At 32.3% G+C, this 24,556-nt stretch overlaps 4 protein-coding genes across 4 annotated transcripts; 2 read left to right on the top strand and 2 right to left on the bottom strand.

Moving 5' to 3' along the window:
* Positions 1–2,575: 2,575 nt before the first annotated feature.
* Positions 2,576–6,043, bottom strand: LOC112685137 (zinc finger MYM-type protein 1-like). The gene is given in 6 exon segments (XM_025556920.1): positions 2,576–2,740; positions 2,838–2,915; positions 2,968–4,163; positions 4,166–5,074; positions 5,758–5,888; positions 6,006–6,043. Coding segments are annotated over 6 exon segments (2,517 nt in total).
* A 459-nt stretch (positions 6,044–6,502) lies between these two features.
* Positions 6,503–7,502, top strand: LOC112685147. Its single transcript, XM_025556927.1, has 2 exons — positions 6,503–7,136; positions 7,268–7,502. The coding sequence occupies exons 1-2, from the start codon at positions 6,657–6,659 to the stop codon at positions 7,484–7,486; spliced, it is 699 nt and encodes a 232-aa protein (XP_025412712.1). The 5' UTR covers positions 6,503–6,656; the 3' UTR covers positions 7,487–7,502.
* Positions 7,474–8,990, top strand: LOC112685145 (ATP-dependent DNA helicase pif1-like). Its single transcript, XM_025556926.1, has one exon. It carries the CDS (start codon positions 7,489–7,491, stop codon positions 8,965–8,967), a length of 1,479 nt encoding a protein of 492 aa, XP_025412711.1. The 5' UTR covers positions 7,474–7,488; the 3' UTR covers positions 8,968–8,990.
* A 6,793-nt stretch (positions 8,991–15,783) lies between these two features.
* Positions 15,784–16,164, bottom strand: LOC112685136. The gene has a single exon (XM_025556919.1). The coding sequence runs from the start codon at positions 16,162–16,164 to the stop codon at positions 15,784–15,786; it is 381 nt and encodes a 126-aa protein (XP_025412704.1).
* Positions 16,165–24,556: the final 8,392 nt, after the last annotated feature.

Raw genomic sequence — 24,556 nt, 5'->3', positions numbered from 1 at the left:
CTAGTTTGTGTCTTCGGTAAAGTAAGTATAAAATTAATAACTTTTTTGATTGCTTTTTTAACACCATGATTACAAAAACTTCACAATATTTGCACACAACGTACCGATTGGAACTGGATAATATCGAGTAGTAAATTATAATAAAAGTCAATGTTGCCGTTAGTTAAACGGACTGTGTGAAAATATTGTCCGTTTTCTATTTTTATCCGATCCGTTTCCGTTGCTGTTAAACAAACGGACTGTGTGAAAATATTGTCCGTTTTTTATTTTCATCCGATCCGTTTCCGTTGCCGTTAAAGAAACGGACTGTGTGAAAGAGGCCTAATTCGCATCACAAAACACGACAACTAGGGATATACCTATACTTTATATTGTTTTGGAGTATAGCTCAGTTTATTTATAAATATGAGATAATAACATCATTATCTGGACGTGGCATTTAGGGAAATACCTAATAAATTGTTTCTGTGTATACTATTGTTAAATCGTAAATCATTTTAAGTAAGTAAAGGAAAATACGTATTCACCATTCAGTATTTCAGTTTGATTTCGTGCGCCGTGGCTTTTATACGTTGTTATTCTCTTGTAGTTATTTTATAGTTCTCGTAATTATTTTAAAGATGCCGAAAATAATGAACAATTCGCGTATTAAACAATATATATCCGAGTTTGGGGAAAATATTTTTTCAAGTGATGGTAAAATTTTGTTTTGTAAATTTTGTGAAACAAAAATAAATACAGATAGACGATATTTGGTTACTCAACATTTGAAGACCGAAAAACATAAATCAGCTTTAAAACGTAAGCAAGATCAGATGAAAAATAAATCACAACAACTAGTTTTTACTGCTATGACTTCTAAAAAAATTTCTTTTAACCACGATTTGTGTAATACCTCTCCGCTAATATTCCTTTAAATAAATTAAACAATCCTAAATTCAGAGAATTTTTGTCAAAATACACGGAAAAAGACATTCCATTTGAGTCAACTTTGCGAAAAGGTTACATCGACGATGTTTTCAATCAAACAATAAATAAAATTAGAATGTATATTGAAGGAAAAAAAAATTGGGTAAGCATCGACGAAACCACGGATGTAACTGGTAGATTTGTAGCTAACGTTATTATCGTTACACTCGAAGAAAATGGGCCTGGTCAAATATTTTTGTTAAACGTGGAAGAGCTAAAAAAAGTAAATCATTCAACAATTTTTAAATTGTTCGATAAGTCAATGAATATTTTATGGCCTGACGGTGTTAAACATGACGATGTTCTGTTATTCTTGTCTGACGCTACCCCATATATGATTAAGTCTGCAAAATCAATAAAAACATTGTATTCAAAAATGATACATAACACATGTCTTGCTCACGGATTATACAGAGTGGCTGAAACCGTTCGAATTTTAAATCCTGAAGTCGATAAAATTATTGCTAGCGTAAAAAAAATCTTTATAAAAGCTCCATCTCGCGTTCAAATTTTCAAAGATATTGCTCCATTATTATTGCGAACATTTTGAAATTATATAGTCGATGGTAAACTCATTGAACAAAGATGATGCAATATCTATAAAGACAGCACAAAAATACATCGAAAAACAACATATTCAAACTCAACTTGTATTTATAAAATCCAACTTTTCATTTTTACCAAATGCAATAAAGAATCTTGAAGAACAAAATATGACACTTGCCAGTTCTCTTTCGATAGTGAGGGACGCAGAAATAAAATTAACTCAAATAGGTGGAGCTCAAGGAAAAACGGTTAAAACAAAAGTAGAAACTGTGTTGGAGAAAAATGAGGGATACAAATTAATGGTTAAAATTTCAAATATTTTATCTGGAGACCAGAAAATTTTTGAGGGTTTACCTGAAGATTTAACATTAAATGACTTGGTATATTTTAAATATGCCCCGATCAGTAGCGTAGCGAACATTAAACCATATGGAAGCGAACAAATTATTTATGACCTACCCCACCCACCCTTCTCCAACTGATGTATACGATACTCGTATAGTTATATGCTCAAATAGGGGGGGGGTAGCACCCAAAATAAAGTTGTATCCCCTCTCAAAAAAAAAAAAAAAAAAGTCAAACAAATATCAACTATGAATCCAATTAAATTATTAAAATACAAATGTAATTTATAATTTTCCAGCTTCTCCCTGTTAAAATTTGTGGCTGTTAGTAGTAACGATACTCATAGCTGTATATAGGTTTAATAATGTGTTACATCTATAATTATTATTAATTCACAAAAACAAAAAAATGATATATGTTTAATTTCTGTGCTTAATTGTAACCATTGTAGTGTTAAAATATAATAATTCAACTATACCTATTAAAAACATAAAATTTATTGAAAACTAAAAAAAAACTAATGTACCTAGTAGGGGTGTTATTTATATGAAACAATCGTTTATAAATATTTAACAAACGCTCTTATTTCTTACATTATACTTATTACTCACGACTCACCTATTCTTTATAGAAATAAACATATAAAAAATCATCAAACTTGGTGTTTATTATATAAAAAATTACTAAATCAACTATAACACATTTAACTTTTTAATTATTTGAACATTAATTCTTTTGTCAACAGATCGGATGTCAATGCAAACTTATTAATGGCCTCATTGTAATCGATAGCTATATCTTTTTCAGTACTTAAAAGTACTAAACTTTCAAGTCTATTCTGGCCAACTGTAGATCTAAGACGTGTTTTTATAAGTTTCACCTTGAAATAATAGAAAAATGTAAAATATGAGTTAAAACATAAAACACTATTAAGAATGTAATTTTGTAGAAAAATTGCTTAAAAAATTGTATATTACCTTTGAAAAACTACGTTCAGCTGATGCTGATGACGCAGGAATAGTTCCAAGTGATTTATATGCATAAATTTGGAAATGCTGTTATTAAATCATGGCTTGACAATACATGAAGTATTTTTTCAACGTTCACATTTTCATTCCTACTTTCTTCATCTTCGCTCTCACTTTTTTCAGAATAAGTATTTTCAGAATCATTTTCTTCTCCATGGTTATTTAAAGTGCTTGTAATATTGTGCAATTGCTTCGGTCCTAATCCATCAATTAGTTCATTTAAGCTACTACTAAAAGTTAAATATTCTACTTCTAGTTTATTTAAATCAATACTTTTAATCCATTTTGATACACTTTGAAATGCATCATCAGGTAAACTTTTACCGTCACATTGTCTGTATGACATTAAACGTTCTGGAGACAGAAGACTTAAATCTATCATGACCTCACGAGAGTCCTTAAATCTAGACTCAAGTGAATTTATAATTATATCTAATACTTTATAATATACATCCCGTCTAAAATTGTCTAAACTTGATGGAGAAATGATATCACCTGATAACTCCCCAGGCATAACTTTTTTTTTTCTGATTCTTTTTTCTTTGAAGTCTTGTTCTAATAATTTATGATCAAATGAAAATTGTTTGGCTTCATTTAATATTTTTTCAAGTGCATTATTGTCAAGTCTAAGGTCTTCTAATCTTTTTTTTGCAATATCAACCAATTTTATAGCTTGTATAAAATCAATTGATTTTGACTGGAGATAATTTGAGACTGGAGTAGTTATTGAAAATATTTGTCTTATAAAAACCATAGTAGATACAAAGTTAAAAGAAGAAATTCTCAAAATTAAACTCTTGGCAGTTGAAGAAGTATCCCCGTCAGAATCATTTGCAGAAGCGATAGAATTTAGTGCTTTTAGTAGGGCTGCATATTTTTCATAAACTACCACAATCACTCTGTCGTGAGAAGTCCATCTAGTATTTGAAAAACGTTTTAAGCGTCTTATACATTGATTTTGATACAATTGTTGTTGCCACTCAATAAAACTAGCAGTCCTCTTCCTTGCTCGCATAAATTCAACCAATGCTCTAATATCTCCAAAAAAAACTTTGGTTACTATGCAACAATAGCAAGTGTCAACTATTACCAAATTTAGCAAATGTGCAGAACACCAAACATACAATGCATTGGGATTTTCATTCTGTATGAAAGTTTTCAACCCTGAATATTTACCCTGCATTGATGCCGCACCATCATAAGCCTGAGCACATAATCTTTTTTTCCAGTCAATTCCATTCTTATCAGTGATATTGCAAAATGCTTCAAATAATCACGACCTGTCGAATCTGGTGCAGTCACTTATGCAACCAATCTTTTTTCAATATTCCCTTGTTCATTAACATATCTCATATAAAATGTAAATTGCTCTTTATTTGATACATCAGTTGTAGTATCTATGATGTCAGAAAATAAATTAGATTTTTTTATATCCCGCAAAATCTTTGAACGTACTACTTCTGCCAATATACTTAACATTTTATTCTGACTTTCAGCAGATAAAAATGTTAACCGGTTACACTTTTTAGTATTAATTTTCTGCAAATGTGCATTTAAAGGTGCATGATATTTTCCCAATAAACCAAGGAGTTCTAAAAAGTTTCCTTTGTTATTTGAATCCATACATTCACTGTGACCTCTTATTGCAATATTTTGTCTAGCAGTATAAACCAAAGCATCAATTATAATTTCCATAATCTTCCGATTTTCAGCTACCTGACGGTTAGCTGATTCCAATAATGTAACATTGATTCGTATATTAGACGTATATAAGCCTCGACTTATTTCACTCTGTATGTGTTCAGGTAAAGATTCATGGAGATTAATAGTTTTTGAAATATTTCTAAAATCACATGATCCTGTGGTAGCTAAAAACGAGGTTTTTGCTTTAACTAGCCCAAAAAGTTTACATGTCATGCAAAAAAATCTATCTAATGAAGGAGAGTATGATAACCAAGTTCGTTTACAAAATGTACCATCTTCCAAGTGTTTAAAATAATAGTTTTCATGAAAACATCTCAGATTACCATTACTATCTTTTCTTTTTGGAAATGCATTAAGCTTCAAGTCAAGTGGAGAAGGCTGGCAAGGTCCTAACTCAACAAAATAAGATAAAAGCTGATAAGACACAACTTCTGGCCAATTGACAGGATCATTAGGAAATATATTCTCCCTGGGCGCTATAGCTGTTAAAAAATCAAATGTAATTTTAAATACTAAAACATTTATAAACTACTTATTGAACTCTGAAGTACCAATTACCAAGCTATTTTTTAAAAAGGATACTAAACAGAACACTAACAGTTAAACTTAAACAGTAATGTAACAGTATGTAACCAAAACGTTAAAATGTATAAAACAAAACTATAGATCTAAATCTTACTTGTTAAAAAATTATATACTTTTTTGTATTTTAAATACAATTTATATAGGTATTTTTAGATAAAAGTATTTCATATTATAACACAACTTCAAAGTCCAATATTAAAGAAATTGTTCGGTTAGGTACAGTTAGACGTAGACATTTTTAATTTTTATATATTAGTCTTGGGCCCCATTACAGATAAAAACTCGGAGCCATGGAGGGCCAGACCAAAACTGTGTACACGAACTACATACAAATTTAAATATACAGTATAATATTTTATTCATAAGATATCTACCTGTTAATGAAGTCTGTTCAACCAAATCACTATTTACTTCAACAATGGGCTGTAGTGGATGTTATATTTGGATTATCTTGTACTTGGTCTGTTAAAGTACAGTTATGAATATCAATGCTATAGCTACCAATACCTTATTACAAATACCCGAGTGAAAATTTTTTTATAAATCAACAAACATAATTTATAAGATATCTATATTCTACCTGTTAATGAAGTCTGTTCAACTGGATTATTGTTTACTTCAGGATAGTCTCTAGTTGCACTAGTAGGTGTTATTTTTGGACAATCTAGTACTTGGCCTGTTACAGTACAGTTATCAATATCTATGCTATAGCTATATAACAATAGTATACGCAGGAATAATTAGGTATTTCCCTAGTTGCCAAATCCAGTTAGTAGTGTTATTATCTCATCTTTATTAATAAATCGAGATATACGGAGAAGCAATTACTTATTACGAGTATTTAAGTATATTGAACAACGTATCATGAAAGTAAAAAAAAAATAAAGTTAACCTTTAAATAAATGTACCTAACATAAAACAAAAACTGCGAAAATATGCAATTAAAATTTTTGTATTTCAATCTGTTATGACTTAAAACAAATTTAAATCTTACTTAGACTATTCTACGATCATTATTAAGCAATATGCAAATGCAACAAGTACCAAACCCTATATATGTCTATTATATATCATAATATTAATTTATATTAATTCTTTATATTATTAATATTTAAATATATATTTATTATTATATAAAAATAAGTCCGGTTTTCCTCCCTGACGCTATAACTCCAGAACGCACGAACCGATTTCCACGGTTTTGCATTCGTTGGAAAGGTCTTGGGCTCCTTGAGGTTTATAGCAAAGAAAATTCTGGAAAATTCAGGAAAAATTCAACAGAAAAGTGGGGAAATCGTTTTTCACATACAGCGCCTTCTATTATACATAGCATGTACTTCAAACCAATAGCAACGGTGCGTGATAAAGTGTGTGATAGATAGTCATTATTCTCTGCTCAGTTAATTTCATTTAAGCTCAGTGTAAATTATGTGGATCGTGCATTTGAAGTTAAATTCAACACTCTGTCCATAGTCCAAAATGCCTAGAGAACGACGTGCGAACATCGGCCGCCGCACAAGACATGCAAGCCAGCAACAAGTCTATTCAAGGAACTTAAGAGAAGAAAGAAAAAATATAATAAGAGAAAATGACCGATTGAGACATCGCGTGAGCACACGAAGATCATTGGCATCATACAATCGCTTGGCATTCCAATATGATCCCACTGCGAACTACAGTGATGATGAAAATTTGGATATTGGACGAATGACGACTATATGCCGATATTGCAATGCGGTAAAGTTCAAAAGAGAAACGGTTGGATTGTGCTGCGCAAGTGGAAAAGTCAAACTGGATCCATTACTTACACCACCACAGCCACTGAAAACATTGTTTGATGGAAGTGATCCCGATTCCAGCCATTTTCTTCAACACATCCTTGAATACAATAACTGCTTTCGCATGACTTCCTTTGGAGCTAATATCATTCGAGAAGGCGGCTTCATGCCGACTTGCAAGGTAAAAGATACAACACACATAACCAACACATAATTGCAACACATAACAACTTCATATACACCACACACTACACCATCACACGATTTACAATGTATTCATGAACAAATTTTAATGATTATTTGCAATTACAGATACAAGGTCAAATATATCATTTGCATGGTTCAATGGTGCCAACACCAGATGAACCGCATCAATTTCTGCAAATATATTTCATTTCGTCGATGGTGGATCAGCTGAACGTGCGGTGCAATATACAGGGAGCACAACAGTTAAAGAGACGAATTATTGAACAGTTGCAAGCATTTTTTCACGCTAATAATGCTGTGGTTAATATGTTCAAAACAGCATAGGAATGATTGCGCCAAATCGATCGATGCACGATGCATTCAACCAAGAATTAAATCGAGAGCTGCAATACAATGTTGATACATTGCAGGAATTCGTTAGAAATAATGTTCCGTTGCTGAATGAACAGCAAAAACAAGTATACAAAACATTAATGCAAGCGGTGGACAATAATACTGGTGGTCTATTCTTCCTGGATGCACCTGGAGGAACAGGGAAAACATTTGTCATTTCATTGATTTTGGCCACTATTCGATCAAGATGTGACATAGCTTTGGCGTTAGCATCATCTGGAATTGCGGCGACTCTTCTAGATGGCGGTCGTACTGCACATTCTGCGCTTAAGTTGCCACTCAATTTAAACACAATTGATACTCCAACGTGCAATATTTCCCGATCCAGTGCAATGGGAAAATTGTTAATGCAATGCAAGCTCATTGTTTGGGATGAGTGCACAATGGCACATAAGAAATCACTTGAAGCACTTAACTTCACACTGAAGGATCTTCGGAGAAATAACAACATCTTTGGCGGCTTGATGATATTGTTGGCAGGCGATTTCAGGCAGACGTTGCCAGTAGTTCCCCGTGGAACGCCTGCAGATGAATTGAATGCTTGCCTAAAGGCATCACCTTTATGGAATAACGTAAAAACATTATCGCTAACCACTAATATGAGAGTTCAACTTCAAAATGATCAAAGTGCTGCACAATTTTCCAAACAATTGTTAGATCTTGGAAATGGAAAAGTCCCAGTTGATGCGACATCTGGATTAATTACTCTTACCAACGACTTTTGCCGATTTGTAGACACTCAATTAGTTCTTATTGAAAATGTTTTCCCAAACATTAGTGAGAATTATAAGAATTATGCTTGGTTAAGTCAACGAGCAATTCTTGCAGCAAAGAATAATGATGTCCACGCACTGAATTTCACCATTCAATCAAAAATTGCTGGCGATTTGGTGACATACAAATCCGTTGATTCAATAACAAATCCCGATGATGTAGTAAATTATCCAACGGAGTTTTTGAACTCTCTGGAGATACCAGGATTTCCACCACATAACTTGCAACTGAAAGTTGGTACAGTTATTTTGATACTGCGTAATTTGAATCCACCGCGACTTTGCAACGGTACTCGACTTTCGGTAAAGAGACTTATGCCGAATTTAATTGAGGCAACCATTATTAACGGAAAGTACGCAGGTGAAAATGTATGTATTCCTCGAATACCAATGATTCCGACTGATCTTCCGTTTGACTTCAAACGATTGCAATTCCCAGTTCGCCTTGCGTTCGCAATGACAATTAATAAGTCGCAAGGCCAATCGCTTAGTGTTTGCGGGATAAATTTGGAAAATCATTGTTTTTCACATGGACAGTTATACGTTGCGTGTTCACGAGTTGGGAAACCATCCGCTTTGTTTGTGTTAACGTCAGACCAAAAAACAAAAAATGTGGTTTACCAAAGAGCACTACAATGAAACAATTAAATAACACTTCATTTTAGTAGGTAATTGAAATGAATTTATTACTGTTGTGAAATGAAATAAATATTTTCCTTTTCAAATATATAACAAAAAAAATTTTTTTTCTTTATCTTTTAATCACCAAACGAAATGTTACATAAAACGAATCTGGTGGCGAAACGGAGTTCGCCGGGTCTGCTAGTATATATATATATATATATATATATATATATATAACAACTAAATTATTAAACGATCTATAATAAAATATAACGTAAACTTACCAATATTTTCTACTTTTTGTTTCTTGAAGAAAAAATTTTTAATTGAAATACTTGATAAATTCCTTTTTGATGTTGGAATTTTAGACTTGCAACTATTGACATGTCTAGTCCAATTTGTTGCATTCATGTCACCTTTTTGTCTCCCACAAATTTCGCAATATGTCATGCTCGGGAATCGGGAACAAGCTAATTAATCAATCAATGTTTTTAATTCATGAACTTAATTACTAATTTATTATATTTTTGGTTATTTATGTAATTATGTATAACTCAATATCTCAATAACTGTATAAGTAATAATGTTTACTTACCGTTCGTATAAATTTATAAAACTGATTTAACAATTGTGTTTAAACTTAAAGCTATTAAAACAAACTTGTAAATGTATAAATTGTAATATTATTATAAAATATTTAAATAATAAAAAATATTACAATATAGTATATATATATTATATACAAAATATATCAAAAAAACTTTAGAAGTCAAAAACTCAAAAAAGTCACAGGAACGGACAATAATAAAAATGCGCAGGTTAGAAGCGTAGGCCGTAATGTTAAACTACAGAGTGCAGAAGCCGTCTATCGAGACGTCGAGTGTCGATGTGAAAGTGTCAACTATTTCAATAATTTAATACATTCAAAATAATATTTTTCTAAAAATATAAATCTTAATTTCGTTTTGTTATCGCTATCATTGTGTATTTGTGTTGATCCGGGCGCGCTGTCCCACCAAGCCATATAATAGTAGTACGGTCTACGAGAGAAATTAGTCGTCAAAATATTGTATTTTTATACCATTATCAACGAATTGCTAGCCAACCGCAAGTTGTTTCCCGGAAATTATAATGAATCGTTGTTAAATATGCGGGTAGTGTTTGTGGCGCGGTGGACACTAACACAATTGTTTATATACTACTTACACAACAGCACTAAGCGACTTCAACTGATTAACTAATTGCCTATCGTTTACTCCTTAGTCCTTAGAAACAGAGCGCTTTCAGCTCCCTTAACTACACGTCATACGTCTATTACTTGGATAACAAAATATACAACATAAATTCATAACTTTTTTGCATACATGTACATTAACCACTTATCCACGGGTCAGGTACCACCACCCCCACCCCCCCAAAAAACCAGAAGCAATTGCTTCTGAAAAACATAATTCGCTACGCCACTGGCCCCGATTACATCAGTGAATGTGGAACGGTCGTTTTCAATTTATAAAAATATGCTTACCAACAATCGCCATACATTTAAATTTGATAATATCAGAAAATGTCTTATTGTACAGTCAAACTTTACAGGTAAACAATTAATTATTTTTATATTTAAAAATAATTTAAATATTATATAAAATACTAAACTTTTTCCTTTTCGCTGTAGGAGAAGAAGAAAAAAATGAAACCAACCATACACAGTAAAATAAACTAAATTAAAGAATTGTCTACATTAAAAATTTAATAAATTACTTTTTTTTAATTGCTAATAAAAAAAATTTCAGTTGCATATTTTTACGCATATTTTAGTTATTTTTAGTGCATATGTGCATGCATATTTCCTACAATTTATATGCAACAAATCCTGAACCCTAATAATAATCATCAAAGAATTTATTAGAGTATAAAACTATAAAATTAAATAATTTTACATATATATTTATATAATTTATGTACAACACAGATTAATCTAAAATTTAATTTTTAAATGTAATTCATAATATCATTTTTTCAAATAAAAATGAATGTAAAAAAAAACAATTCATATGATAAAATAAAAAATGCTTAATATAATAAATAATATTTGTATTATGTTATACAATTTTTATTATATGTCAACGTTTTAAATTGGTATCCCTAAATACTTATTTCGCACTTTTAATAAATATTTTAGTAAATCTTTAGAATGTTTATTTTTTAAATATTCATTGTAAGCCATAATAGTTGCATTAATTTTTTGCATTTCAATAAAACTCATATTTTTATGACAGTCAGTTTCAATTGACCGAATTTTCGTCATCGTTTCAGCTTGAGTTTCTTGTAAAACCATAATTACCAAGTGTATGTGTGGGTGAGACTTGTAGAATTGTGAATTGTAAGTTCTATGAAAACGTTCAACCGCATTTGTTGTTCTGTAAAAAATAAATTTCATTGAAATTAAATTAACATTTTTTTTGTATTTAATAATTAGATTTTAGATGATCTACCTTGTATCGAACATAGGTTCTTTAGCCCACATATTTGGGGGAAATGGAGATTCGTCATCTATATAATTATTAAAAATACAATCGCTAAATTCTGAGCAGACTCTATCATTTGGACAGACACTCATGAGTTCGACGAATGCATCAGCTACTTCATGACTGGGAAGAAAAGCTAACCCAAAAAAACTCTTTATCCAATTTCCTAGTTCACCGTTTTCTTTTTTATAGGCTATTCTGAGAATAGAATCGCTGTTTATCTATAATAATTAAGAATACAATTAATGTATGATTATTTGATTTGAAATTATTTTGTACTTACTTTTCGCCACGATGATTGGCCTAAATGAAATCGACAAGCTATTAATTGTTCATTTTCAAAAACTTCATACGCGGCTTGGTGAACAGCCTTTTCAAAGTCAACGTATAATTTTTTTAATGTGAATTGACTTCCTGTATATTTTATACATATGTCTTGTAGGAATATCCACATTTTTTTATATATATATACTAGCTGTCCCAACACGGCGTTGCCCGCGTATTAGTTGGTTTTTTAGCATTTTCGTAGGCCATGTATTAGTGTTATTATGTATGAGAAAATTTAAAAGTAATAGGTAAAGTATCTAAAAGTTGAAATTAAGTACAAACCAAAATATATATTTTCTGAATTTACATTTTATTCATCTTATATTAAATTATTATTTGTAATCAGTGACCTACTTACAAAAAATACTATATACATTAAAAACATACAAAAATAAATTAAATTATTAAAACTAAAAATTATCTAAGTACTACTTTGTGTACAACATGTAATGAACTGAACATGTCGAGTTTTATCATTACAAAATAAGTTTATTTATAAGCATAATAATTTTACCAGAATGGATAAAGATATATGTATGAATACATAATAAAATATAACATAACATTTAACATAACATAAAATTTAACAAAATATAACATTTAACATAATAAGTAATATTTAATATGTTTATCACTTACGGCTCTGTAGCACTTTGAAGTAAAACGATAATTTAAATTATTCAATGTTGCGGCGTAAAAGGGGACACGAGTGTATTACGGAGCCTTATAACAACGAAAAATAAAATAGTCAAAGGTGTGGGGTATTAAGGCCACACCGGACTATTTATTTACTCACACAACTTTAAATTTAAAAAGAAAATGATTTACGCGCCGAATATTGAAAACTGAAATTATTTTGGTGGGGAACGCTGACATCGGTGGGGAGATACTTTTAGGCCAGGCAGTCCGACAGACGGGGTTTTAAGGCCGTACCCTGGACTCTGAACCTTTAGAAATATCTCGCAACCGATATTTGGTCAGAAAGATGTGTCGAATTGGTCTGTCGGTCTCATATATATGTGTATTTGGTGTTTATTGATTTAATTTCCCGGGTGAGTAAAAGGTACATGTTTCATTTAATAAGTTTTGGTAGATTAATGTATATTGTATTTGGAGATATGTATTTATTGTGCACTGTAGGCGTTTCTGACTTTTACTATTTATTTACTGTTAAAGAAAGTTGAAAGTTTATTAATTGTATTACAAATTTTATGTTTTTTAATATTACATCGCGTCAGCGCTATCTACCGTCGTTGCAGTGTGAGATCGACGGGTCGATGAGTGACGTCATGAGATACCGGTGGCGCGGCATAGCGGATGGTAGTAGGTGTGTGTGATCGTTACAAACATTCCTGGTTAACTTGTCTTTCGCTAACTTTCGGAATAGGAAGAGGTGCCAGTACAACTTTTCCAGATGCACAACACATACCAATCGTTTCATTGCGGAATTTTAACGCTTGACAATATTGGCATATTTTATCCATTGCACCAATTATAATTTTAGTATGTGCAGAGTAATTGATATCTGGTGCATATTCGAACGCAAGGCGAACGAATGATGCACGTGTTAATGCACGGTTGGTTTGTTGTCGCTCTCTGTCAAGTTCTCTAAATGTGGCTATGTGCCGTTCTCGCGCCGATCTTGTTCTCAATATATTTTGTCGTAGACGTTCATCACGCTGTTCTCGAGACTCTTGTCTGCGAATTTCTGCTGTTCTGATTTGTTGAGCTGCGTTTCTTGCTGCAATTTGTTCTTCCGATTCATGAGCTCTATTAGCACGCATACGTCGTGCATTTTTACTATACTGATTGTGTAGGTTAGATTTCCGCGGCATTATACTAAATTTAAAAAAAATTAAAGAATATTCAATACTGAACACTGCACAATAATAACACAGTACCAAGTATTTATGGTTAGTGTGTAGGTAAAGTAAAATACGAAAACACTAAACCGGTACAAATTAAACTGTATAAATAAAAATAACAAACAAAACTCGAGACGGCGCGATTAACTTCAAGCCATACCAAAATATAAGAATGAGGCAAACCTCGCTTTTGCCACTCAATAGAATACAGCCAGCAACGTGTGTTACCAAAAACTGAATATTTTACGATTAAATTAATTAAAGATTTTAACTTTTGTTTAAACACACGTGTAACGATATCGTGACGATGTATTGATTGTTGGCCTGGTAATAACAAACTTTTTATTTCTTCCCAATTTGGATTACACGTAAATGTAACAAACAAATCAGGTCGACCGTAATGACGTACATAAGTCATCGCATCTTGTATGTATTCCTGCATGCTCCGTGGACTGCCGATGTAGCTTGAAGGTAAAATACATGCAGTTCCGATGTCATTGGCGTTTAAATTTTCATCGATGTTTCCGGTGATAGAAATACACCGAAATACACCATGCAATTATACACATTTATTAAAAAGTTAATTAAAATATTTAGAATATTTAAAAAATATAAATTCTTTTCCTCGCTCTGATACAATAACTTTTATTTCATTATTTTCCATCGCGTTCGATGTATATAAAAAAAGTAAAAATGTCTAAAATAAAACGGTGTAACTTGTAACGACGAACAACCACTAACCACGAACGCCTGATAGTACTGAGTCTAAGTTCTACAGCTAACAATACAAAAGCCCGCTTCTATATTTTGTGTAGATAACAAATACAGTCGAATCCGCTTTATTGGGACACATCGGTTGCATGTTATTTTGTCCCAATAAAGCGGTTGTCCCAATAATCCGAAATACAAAAATGTTTTGAAATTTTTTTATTATTGACTTTATTTAAATTTTTTATTACATTACAAAAAGAAAAACACGGTATTATAACTTAGTTATTTATAAAAATACATACATACATAATTAATATATAGTACATACATTCATTGTATTTTATCTTATTTAAAAAAACTATGAATATTACTTTGTTTCTCGCATATTATTGATTGTTGACGAATGTAGTCCGAACAAGAATCCAAAGCATTTAAGGTACGCGTCCATAGGTACGCATCGTACGTATCGTACGGATCGTATGAAACGGATTTTAGAATTATTAGTATAGTAAGTTATACATATGCGTCCACTGGCCGGCAGCGGACGGATCGCACGTATCGGTCCGTCAGTAATGCCGACGAAATTGATCGAAGGGGCAACTTTTCCGACTGGTGCGGATGACGTCATACGGATTGCCGATAAGTGGACACGTGTCACAACGGGTCGTCACTGGTTGCCACACTGATCATTCTGTTGTATTTCGACACTCAGTACACACGTGTTTTAATTATAATATATTTATTATTTAAATTATAATTATTATTACACATATTATGGACATCGCAAGGCTAATAACAATTGTACAGGAGTACGAAGAGTTGTACAATTTAAAACACCCTAATTACTCGAATCAACAAAGACGAGACAACATTTGGGAAGAAATTGGAAAGAGATTAAATCAAACTGGTAAGTTTATTCATATTACAATATAATTAGTTAGTAAAATAAAGTTATTTAGGTACAAAATGTTTAGTTAATCACTGTATCATAGAGTCACGTGAACCTCCTTCCAGCTCGAACTCTCCTTAATTGCCATTCTACTGACCCTGCTGCTGAATTAAAATAACTTTTGAAACCATCCCTAACTGCTAAAGCATCTGTTTTCGAATTTCCACCCATATTTCTTAAGTCTTGCAGTCCTCTCATGTTGGAAATAGAAATATTCAAATCATTTTCTGTCCAGTGACACGTGTCATTTCTTAGAAAATTGTGCAAGCAACATGTAGCCATTACAACACTCACAATGTGTTCTTGAGACATAGACAACTTACGTTCGAAAATTCTAAATTTCCGTGCCAATATTCCAAACGTATTTTCCACAGTGTTTCTAGCACGACTCAACCGATAGTTAAACACTTTTTTTCTTCGTTTCTTTGTGCATCGTCGCTTGAGTATGGTCGCATCAAATTCGTGCATAATGGGAAAGCTTCATTATTACGTGAGGTAATACGTCACTGCCCCCGGGTAGTATTTTTGGTGAAGGTATATTTAGAGTTCCATTCTGTAAGCCTTTACCCAAATTAGAATTTCGCAAAATGCTAGCATCAGAGTTTTTACCAAAAGCCCCAATATCTACGACTATGAATTTATAATTTGCATCCACTAACGCTAATAGCACCGTACTAAAGTGTTTTTTATAACAAAAATAATTTGATCCACTGTGTGGTGGTGCCTGTATCAACACGTGTTTCCCATCAATGGCAGCAATCGCGTTAGGAAAATTCCATTTTTCACGAAAACCTTCTTCCGATTCTCTCCATACTTCTTCAGATGGTTTAGGCATTACTAGTGGCTGTAGAAACTGGGATATGGCTTCGCAGGTTGAGTAAACGATTCTTCGTACTGTGCGTTCACCTAGCCTAAAGGAAAATGAAATTGAACGAAAAGAGTTCCCAGTGGTCAAAAACCTGAAACAAAAGTAATGGCAACCGAAACAAGGTTAATATTATTCTAAATACTCAAATACCTATAAATAAATAGCCTAATATACGCGTATCCTTAGTTATAAAATTGAACATTTTATAATTTTTAGGTTCTGAATGAAGTGATGAATGTATTGATTTTACAATGATGTGTGTTTATTTTGTTTTTTTATGTATCTACATTGTAAGGTCATTTTTTGAAAGTTACACCAAAAGCCAAAATTGGTTTTGTATTGTAAAATGAATACATTCACCATTCCGTACAGAATATAAAACAAACACGTCGTAAAATCAACACATCGTTAATCGACTCGATCGTAATCTAAAAATATTGATTCATTGTAATGCATTACTGGTAATGCATGCAAGGAGAGATGGACCAGAACTGGAGACAACCATAGGAAGGCTTTGAATCTGCGCAAAACCAAAAGCGGCCAAGCAGCATCAAAACTGAAGCCTCCCAAATACTATAAAGAGCTCACTTTCCTCACTCCGTATTTGAATGACAAGGAAGAGAGACTTTCAAACCTATCGCCACCTATTGGTGATGATAGTAACGGTGATGAAGAAGAGCTTGAAATATCACGTAATCTAAATAATTTAGATAGTGATACAGTAAATGAATCAAGTGATACACAAGAGTCACAACCAACATCGTCATTGTTATCATCACGAACTGTTGGTAGGAAATCGAAGTTTGTAACACCACAACAACCAACTGCAGCTAACGTTCTTCAGGAATATTTATCAAAAAAAGAACAACTCAACAGCATTCAGAGTGATCCTATGGTTGAATTTTTTATAAATATGGCAAAAACAGTCAAGACTTTTCCTATTCGAGATCAAGTTCATATTAAGGCGCAATTGTTTCAAATGGTTAACAATGTAGAGATGAGACTCGCATTAACTTCACCAACTTCTGTTTCCAACGTAACGATGCCTCCGCCACCATTAAATTATTCAAGGTTTTCTATACCATCTACTTCAAAACAAACTTCAAATAGAACAATGTATTTTTCACCTACCATGAACGAAACTCTGCATATTCATTGCCCGTCACCTGTAACGATGTCTCCTTCGCCTGATTCAAATGTAATTATGACTCCGTCACCTAATTCTAATGCATCGATGTCTCCTATATCTAATTCAAGTGCCGTTATGTCTCCTTTGCCTAATTCAAATGCCATTATGACTCCTTCACCTTCCACAAACGAATTTTCTTATACGCAGAATCAAGATAATCAATATCTAAGTCAATTTTTAAAATTTCCTTATAATAATATAAATAATGTATCGGAATAACTTTGTTTTGTACCACATTGTAAAAAACTGACTCAACTAGAATAAAAAGCAAATTGGTTTAAAAATGTAATCGTATTGTTTTTCACATTGCGTTTGAAACGATGTATCTACTTAATATTTAATACCTACCCAATAATTATATTTTTTAATATTTAAAACTAATTGTTTTTAATACATACCTTAAACACACAGCAAGTTTTTGTTCTGATTCTATGGCCTCTCTGTATTTTGTATTCTGTCTTAATGTATGAGGACGTAAGATGTCAAGAAGAGTTGTGAATTTGGCATGAGACATACGAAAATACTGGAAGAATTTTACATCGTCGTTGAGTAAATTAGTAAACAGTGTATGATATTCTCCAAATTGTGACCTTTTTTTGAATATGTCATGTATCCACATTCTATGTTTTCTCTTATTTCCTCTACTTTCTTCTTCATCTTCTTCAAATCATTCAAATAACAAAGTAATAATGACAAGTTCTTCATCACTTTCCATGTTGTCTATTAGGTACACACACTGTACACACACACACTGGTACACACACACTGGATTGTGTAATGTTTCTGATCGTTCACTCGCAACGAAAATGCGAATGTTAATTAAAAAAATCCGACCGTCGCATCGGCAATCCGATCGCTACGGATACAGTGGACGCACTACCACAAAATGATCCGTTTCATACGATTCGTCCGATACGTACGATGCGTACCTATGGACGCGTACCTTTATGGGGCTTCCTTCATTTTCTTGTTGAAGAAAAAATAGTCTCAATGTTTCCAAACATTTCTTTGCCTCCTGTAGTCGAATTGGTGGATCTGGTTCCTCGTCTGTATCTTCATCCGAATCATGTTTATCTTGTATGTATCCTTTTCCGTGTTGTCACTTGGCTAAGAGCTTGTTCTCGCAAAAGCTGTTCTTGAAGTTGAATTCGTGCGATTGTTGATTTCGGTATTCCTAAATTTCCGAAAGACGACGAGTACTACAGCCTGGTGGCTGTAATTTAATTTTGTCGAGAATTTCTAATTTTTGCGCGAGCGATAAATCTTTACGTACACGAGACATCGTTAATACGAGCGACAAACACGACTGATGCACCAAATAACATTTAACATACATCACATGTGAACATACGATAAGATAAAATTTAATCTAATAAGCGATTACGCGAGTCGGTCGCGATTTTCGAACTACTGATCTATTAATATACCCGATAAAAATGTCCCAATTATCCGAATTCGTGGCCCAAATAAGCGTTGAACGTTTACCCTACAAGTATACATTTGTTTTCGTAATTGAAGAATTGTCCCTATTAAGCGGTTGTCCTTATTAACCGGTGTCTCTATTAAGCGGATTCGACTGTAATATCCAATTTAACAGATAATCGTAATCGCCAATGTACATATTTTGATTTTACGATTATGTCGTTTCCTAAATAACTTTTATATTCTATATCTATTTTCTTTAGACTCGTGCCGCTTTTCAAGAGATGGGAAACCACGAATGAAAATAATCACCATGCTCTACGGTTAAATACCTCCCATACGACTTATGAAGCACAGCGATTACGAATGCGAGTATTTCAAAAGACGCTTGTAGCTCGGTTGTAGTCGGATAGAAAAACTGGCAACGTTGCATTCGTTTGACTGTGCTCAATTAGGCTATTAAATATTATGGACCGTGCTCAATCGGGTTTTTCAAAAATAGGGAATGTGCTCAATCGGGTTTCAACGATACTAGCCGACCCGTCACATAGCTTCACCCGTGATTGGGTGTTTATTTTTCCTTCGGACCATGATATGTAGAATTTTTTATTCAAATATTATTGTTTAATGTGATCGGCAAGTAAATATAAAAAAGGGTTAATGAAAACGGATTGAAATTTTTCTAGCATTATAAATGATAAAAATAAATACAGATAAAAAAGAAATAATTTATGGTTGATAAAGAATTTGATTGAAGTTGATGAAGAAAAAAAAGAAAAAAAAGAATAAAAATAAAAATTTTATAAGACTTCTGAGTATATGATGTTTTTTGTTATATTTCCTGTTGAAATTAAAATCATAAGATGATTCGGGTCCCCAGTTCGAGAAAATGCCACGTATAATTGCCCATGTGAAAAGCACTCTGTACGAAGATCTACGCCACCGTACTTGAATGTTTGACCTTGCGCTTTCTACGTAATAATTGGAGCACCAATTTTTAATTTTAGCTTATGAGAAGGAAATCCCGAAGAAAAAAGAGAATTGAGAAATTGTAGTGGATAATAAATAGCATCATCTGTTGATTTAACTGTATCAATGGACAGATATTCACGTGAGTGTCTATCGAATTTTAGAAGGATGATATCATTAATTTCTCCTGCTGTTACATTTCTCGGAGATAATAGCTCTTTTACATAACCATCGATAAGATTTATTAAACAGATTAAAAATGTCAGGATAAACTGTAGACATCAACTCTTCCACGTTATTGACCACCCGTCCAATCGTGTGATTGACAGAAATGTAACCATTTTCATATTCTAAAGTTCCATTTCCAATTTTCAACAACTGTGCTGAAAAAATATCGTCCCCTCCGCATAAATAAACTCTCATGTTTGTTTCCAATTAAAGTTTTTCAACATAGTTCCATATATGAGAAGATTTTAAGCAAGCATTAACGACATCAGCTCGAGTACCTTTAGGGATTACTGGTAAGGTTTGACGGAAATCACCAGCGAAAACAAATGTTATGCCACCCATAAACTTATTATTACACCTAAGATCTTTTAATGTTCGATCAATTGCTTCGATATGTGATCTTAACTCATTGTACACTCATCCCACACAACGAATGAGGATTCTTGAAGAATTTTTACAAGAGTGCCATTTTTACGAATCGGACAAACGTATTCTGTATCAAATAATACATTTAACGGTAACTTGAAAGTCAAGTGAGCAGTTCTGCCGCCACTAAGGAGAGTTGGTACTATACCAGATGAAGCTACTGCTAATGCAACATTACCTGAGGATCTAATTTGATACAACAACAAATTAATTAGGAATTTTTTTCCTGTACCACCCGGAGCATCTAAAAAAAAAAAAAAACTCTTCCTTGATGATTCATTAAGCTTTCTGAAATAACATTAAAAGCATATTTTTGATTATTTACTAATTTTGGTAAATTGATTTCTACAAATTCTTGTAATCGGTTATCATCGTAAGAACGCAAAATTGAGAATTCAAAAGGATCAGATGCATTTTCATTTCGAACAGGTGAGTTCATTCCAAATTCAGTTAAATATTTTTCAGACAGACAAACAACATTATCTTCTATTTCAATGAAACCTCTATTAAATATTTTATCAGAAAAAGAAAATTGCAAGTCATTTAATTGAGTGCGCTCTGTATAAAGAATATCTTCACAAAAATCATTTCTGAACTGTTCCCACAAAGATTGAGGTTCAGACGGTTAGCAGAAAACTATGATTATTGCGAATAATTCTCTTAATTTTGAAGGACTTTCTGAAAGAGTTGCCTCCGCTTGAGCATTTTTCCATTGCTCGTCATTTTCTAAAAGCCCAAGAGCAAAACAGGTAGCTTTAAAAGTCGCGTGAATGACTCCATCAAAGGCCTTCAAGCTTTCAAATGAAGTAGGACCTTGTATATAATTTAGTAACAATCTTAAATGGAAGCACTCACTTTGATTTGGGTGAATCGTGTAAATTCTACCAATGGCAGTGTCCATTTTTATTCCTGGCCAACCTGGAACATCTTTTCCCCCTCTTCTCTTTAACCAGCCACTGCTATCTTGTAATCAATCATCAATGATTTCATTGGCTCCACGACTAGCGATACCTTCATGCCAGACACACATATAACTTTTTCTTGTGTCACCGACGTGTAAACACAGATTGTACACTGAAAGTTGTCGGCTATAGTACATCTGGCTGTGCGTCAATGTAGGTACAAAAAGAACTTTTTCCAAATCCATACAAAGCACTAACGTATCGCTATTCGGCTCTTGAGCGTCCTTCATATTTTTGTACATCATGGTTTTCGCTTTATCCGCTTTTCGCAGATGTAATTCTTTTTGTTTAGTAGCATTTAAACCAGCAATCGTTTTATCTTTTCCTTGCATGTGCAACCGGTCACACGTCATACAAGTATCTGTTCGCGGTCGCCGGAAAGATAAGGTTTGAAAATACTTTAGAAATGTACGGCGATAAAATTGAATAGAAACATTTGAATCAGGGTTCTGAATTTTGAATGCGCTATGCAATCTCGAAATATTAAGATCTGGGCTGAGAAATTCTTTATTATTTTTATTACGAGTATAATTTGATTCTTCTCTTGGGAATTGCATCACGTGTAATATAATAGAGTTTCGCGTTTCTTCATGGTACTTTAGTTTATGTACATGAGAATTTGGATTCCTTCCGATGTTACTTATAAAAGATATCTCACCCTTTTTTGTGTGCTCAATTAAATTCTGTAACCGACTATTCGATAATGAAAATAAACGCATAAATGACTGTTTACAAACCTGTAGCAAATTCTCTTCACCCGGCACTATATATTTGATTGAACATTGTCTACGACTGCTATCAGGAATTTCTTGTTTTTCCTTTCTACGCCTCTGAATACTGATCAAGGAAATTCTGCTCAACAAATAATCTGCTTGTTGTTTATAACGCAAAGACGCAAACTGTTTACGAGTCATAACGATACGATTCACAGTCAATTTTTGACATTCGTACGAGCATTTACAAACAACTAGTGACTCAGGTGTGCATTCTGTTACCGTTTTTGCTTTCTTCATATTTGAATAACCTATTATTGAAAATTTGTAACAAAAAACGAAAAACGAACAACGAAAAACGTGTAAATGTGAGTTGTAATATTCAAGTTTTAACGTATGGACAAATATTTTATACTGATTATGTTATCAGATGTAACATACACCGATTTCAACAAACGTCAACAACTTCAGATACATAAAATCTTTCTTGAAATCAATTTTTTGAATTCTTAACGTACGTTTATTCATACATTATGTACTACAATCTGTTGGCAACACTGAGTTTTATCAATTAATGTAATAAAACGGTTTTTGAAAAATTGTAGCATACACCGATCTCCACGGGAGGTCTTTAATTAATAATTATTTATATAATTAATAATATAAATTTGACACTTATTTTCCAAACCAAATAAATAGATTTTTCATAAACAAGTTATAGGTTTTCATATATTTAATTAATTTTTTAAATTCTATTTAAATAAATGTATTCTGATCATAGTACACTATTTTCCAAGATTTTGGACATTTTCCAGGGGGGACATGTCCCTCCCTTTCCCTCCCATATGGGCGCCCTTGGATGAGGTGTTTAATAAAAACGAAGAGCATTTAATAATTTTATAATTATTATCACGTTATATCAAGCCATAAACGTAGATCGTACATACAAAAAATGTTGTTAATTGAATGGCGTTATACAGAAAGCAACCATCCCACTAATGTTCTAAATGGATATAATTGATGTTTTAGAAAAATATCTTTTATAAATTTGTTTACAGCTCATATGATTTAAAACCAAAATATCTTATTAATTGAATGTATTTATTATTTTAAAGACTTACTAATATATTCCTAATACAATCAATACTCACTATTATTTTAATATTTGTGGTTGGTTGTCTTGTGATAAACGTAAAAATGTGGTATGGTTGCTTTATGTCGGTTGGTTGTTTTCAATGCATTCTATAACATATTTTTTAATCTTTAATAAAATACACTTATGTGACTAACTTTGGTAGTTAAAAATTTTATTCATCAAACATAATTTCTTAAACTTAAATAGTAACGTTTATCTCAGTCTTTGAGTTATTTCATTAAAAAACAATATGTGTAACAACAAAATTAATAAGAAGTCATAAAACAAAAACAAATAATACAACCTTTTTTAGAATAATAATAATAATAATTATAAACTTAACAGCATTTAATTTATCTCAGTTTGAGTTATATCATTAAAAAACAATAGGTATGTGTAACAACAAAATTAAAAAAAATCTATTAAAACAAAATCAAATAGGTACAACATTTTTTAGTAACATAATAATAATTTTAAACTTAACAGCATTTAATATATCTCAGTCTTTGAGTTATAACAATTAAATAGTTAAACAAGTGTAATTCAAAATTTTAAAAAAAGTGTATTATTAATCAATATTATTAGATTCTATGTCAAAATCTAAATTCTCATTGAAACCATTAACATCTTCTACAATTTTACCATTTCCTGTAAAATGTGTATAAAATTCTTGAGCATCAGCAGGTATGAGATGCATTATTGAATTAATATCATGTCGCGTACTGCGTAGTCACATAACATAAAAACACACATTATAAGAGGTTCTCATGAACATCGAAACTGGGCGTGTTGTCTGTTTAAGTGAGAATATGAATATTGGAGTCGCAGATACGTGGACAAGTGAAAGGGTTCACATAAACGTTTTCTGGGAAATTGTAATAAAATAGTTTATCGGAATGATGTGGTGACCACATCCTGTGTCCCTGCATCAGAGATTGTGTAATACACACATGTGCGGAATCGATGGGAAATTATCATATTTTATTGCCATTAGCGCACATGCACACTCACAATTCGTGGAAGTTGTCTTATTTTATTATCATTAGCGCACACACACACTCACAATTTATAGGAATTATCTTATTTTATTATCTTGTTCATTTACACACACACACTTGGGATTTTACACACACACATACAATATCACATATAAAAGGGACCCGAAAACAAGGGCAAATCAGACGAGTCTTGTCTATGCTGCACTGAGCACCTTCACGTCAGTGTATGTCATGGTCTGGACTTAGAAATATTTCCAATTATTTTATAAGTACAATTGTTAGGACTTAAATAATTTCTATCACTAGAATATTTACAA

Source organism: Sipha flava, unplaced genomic scaffold (assembly GCF_003268045.1).
Source record: "Sipha flava isolate LNK unplaced genomic scaffold, YSA_version1 267_pilon_pilon, whole genome shotgun sequence".
NCBI lineage: Eukaryota > Metazoa > Arthropoda > Insecta > Hemiptera > Aphididae > Sipha > Sipha flava.
The sequence above is the reverse complement of the archived record's forward strand: the minus strand, read 5'-3'. Positions and strand labels throughout refer to the sequence as shown.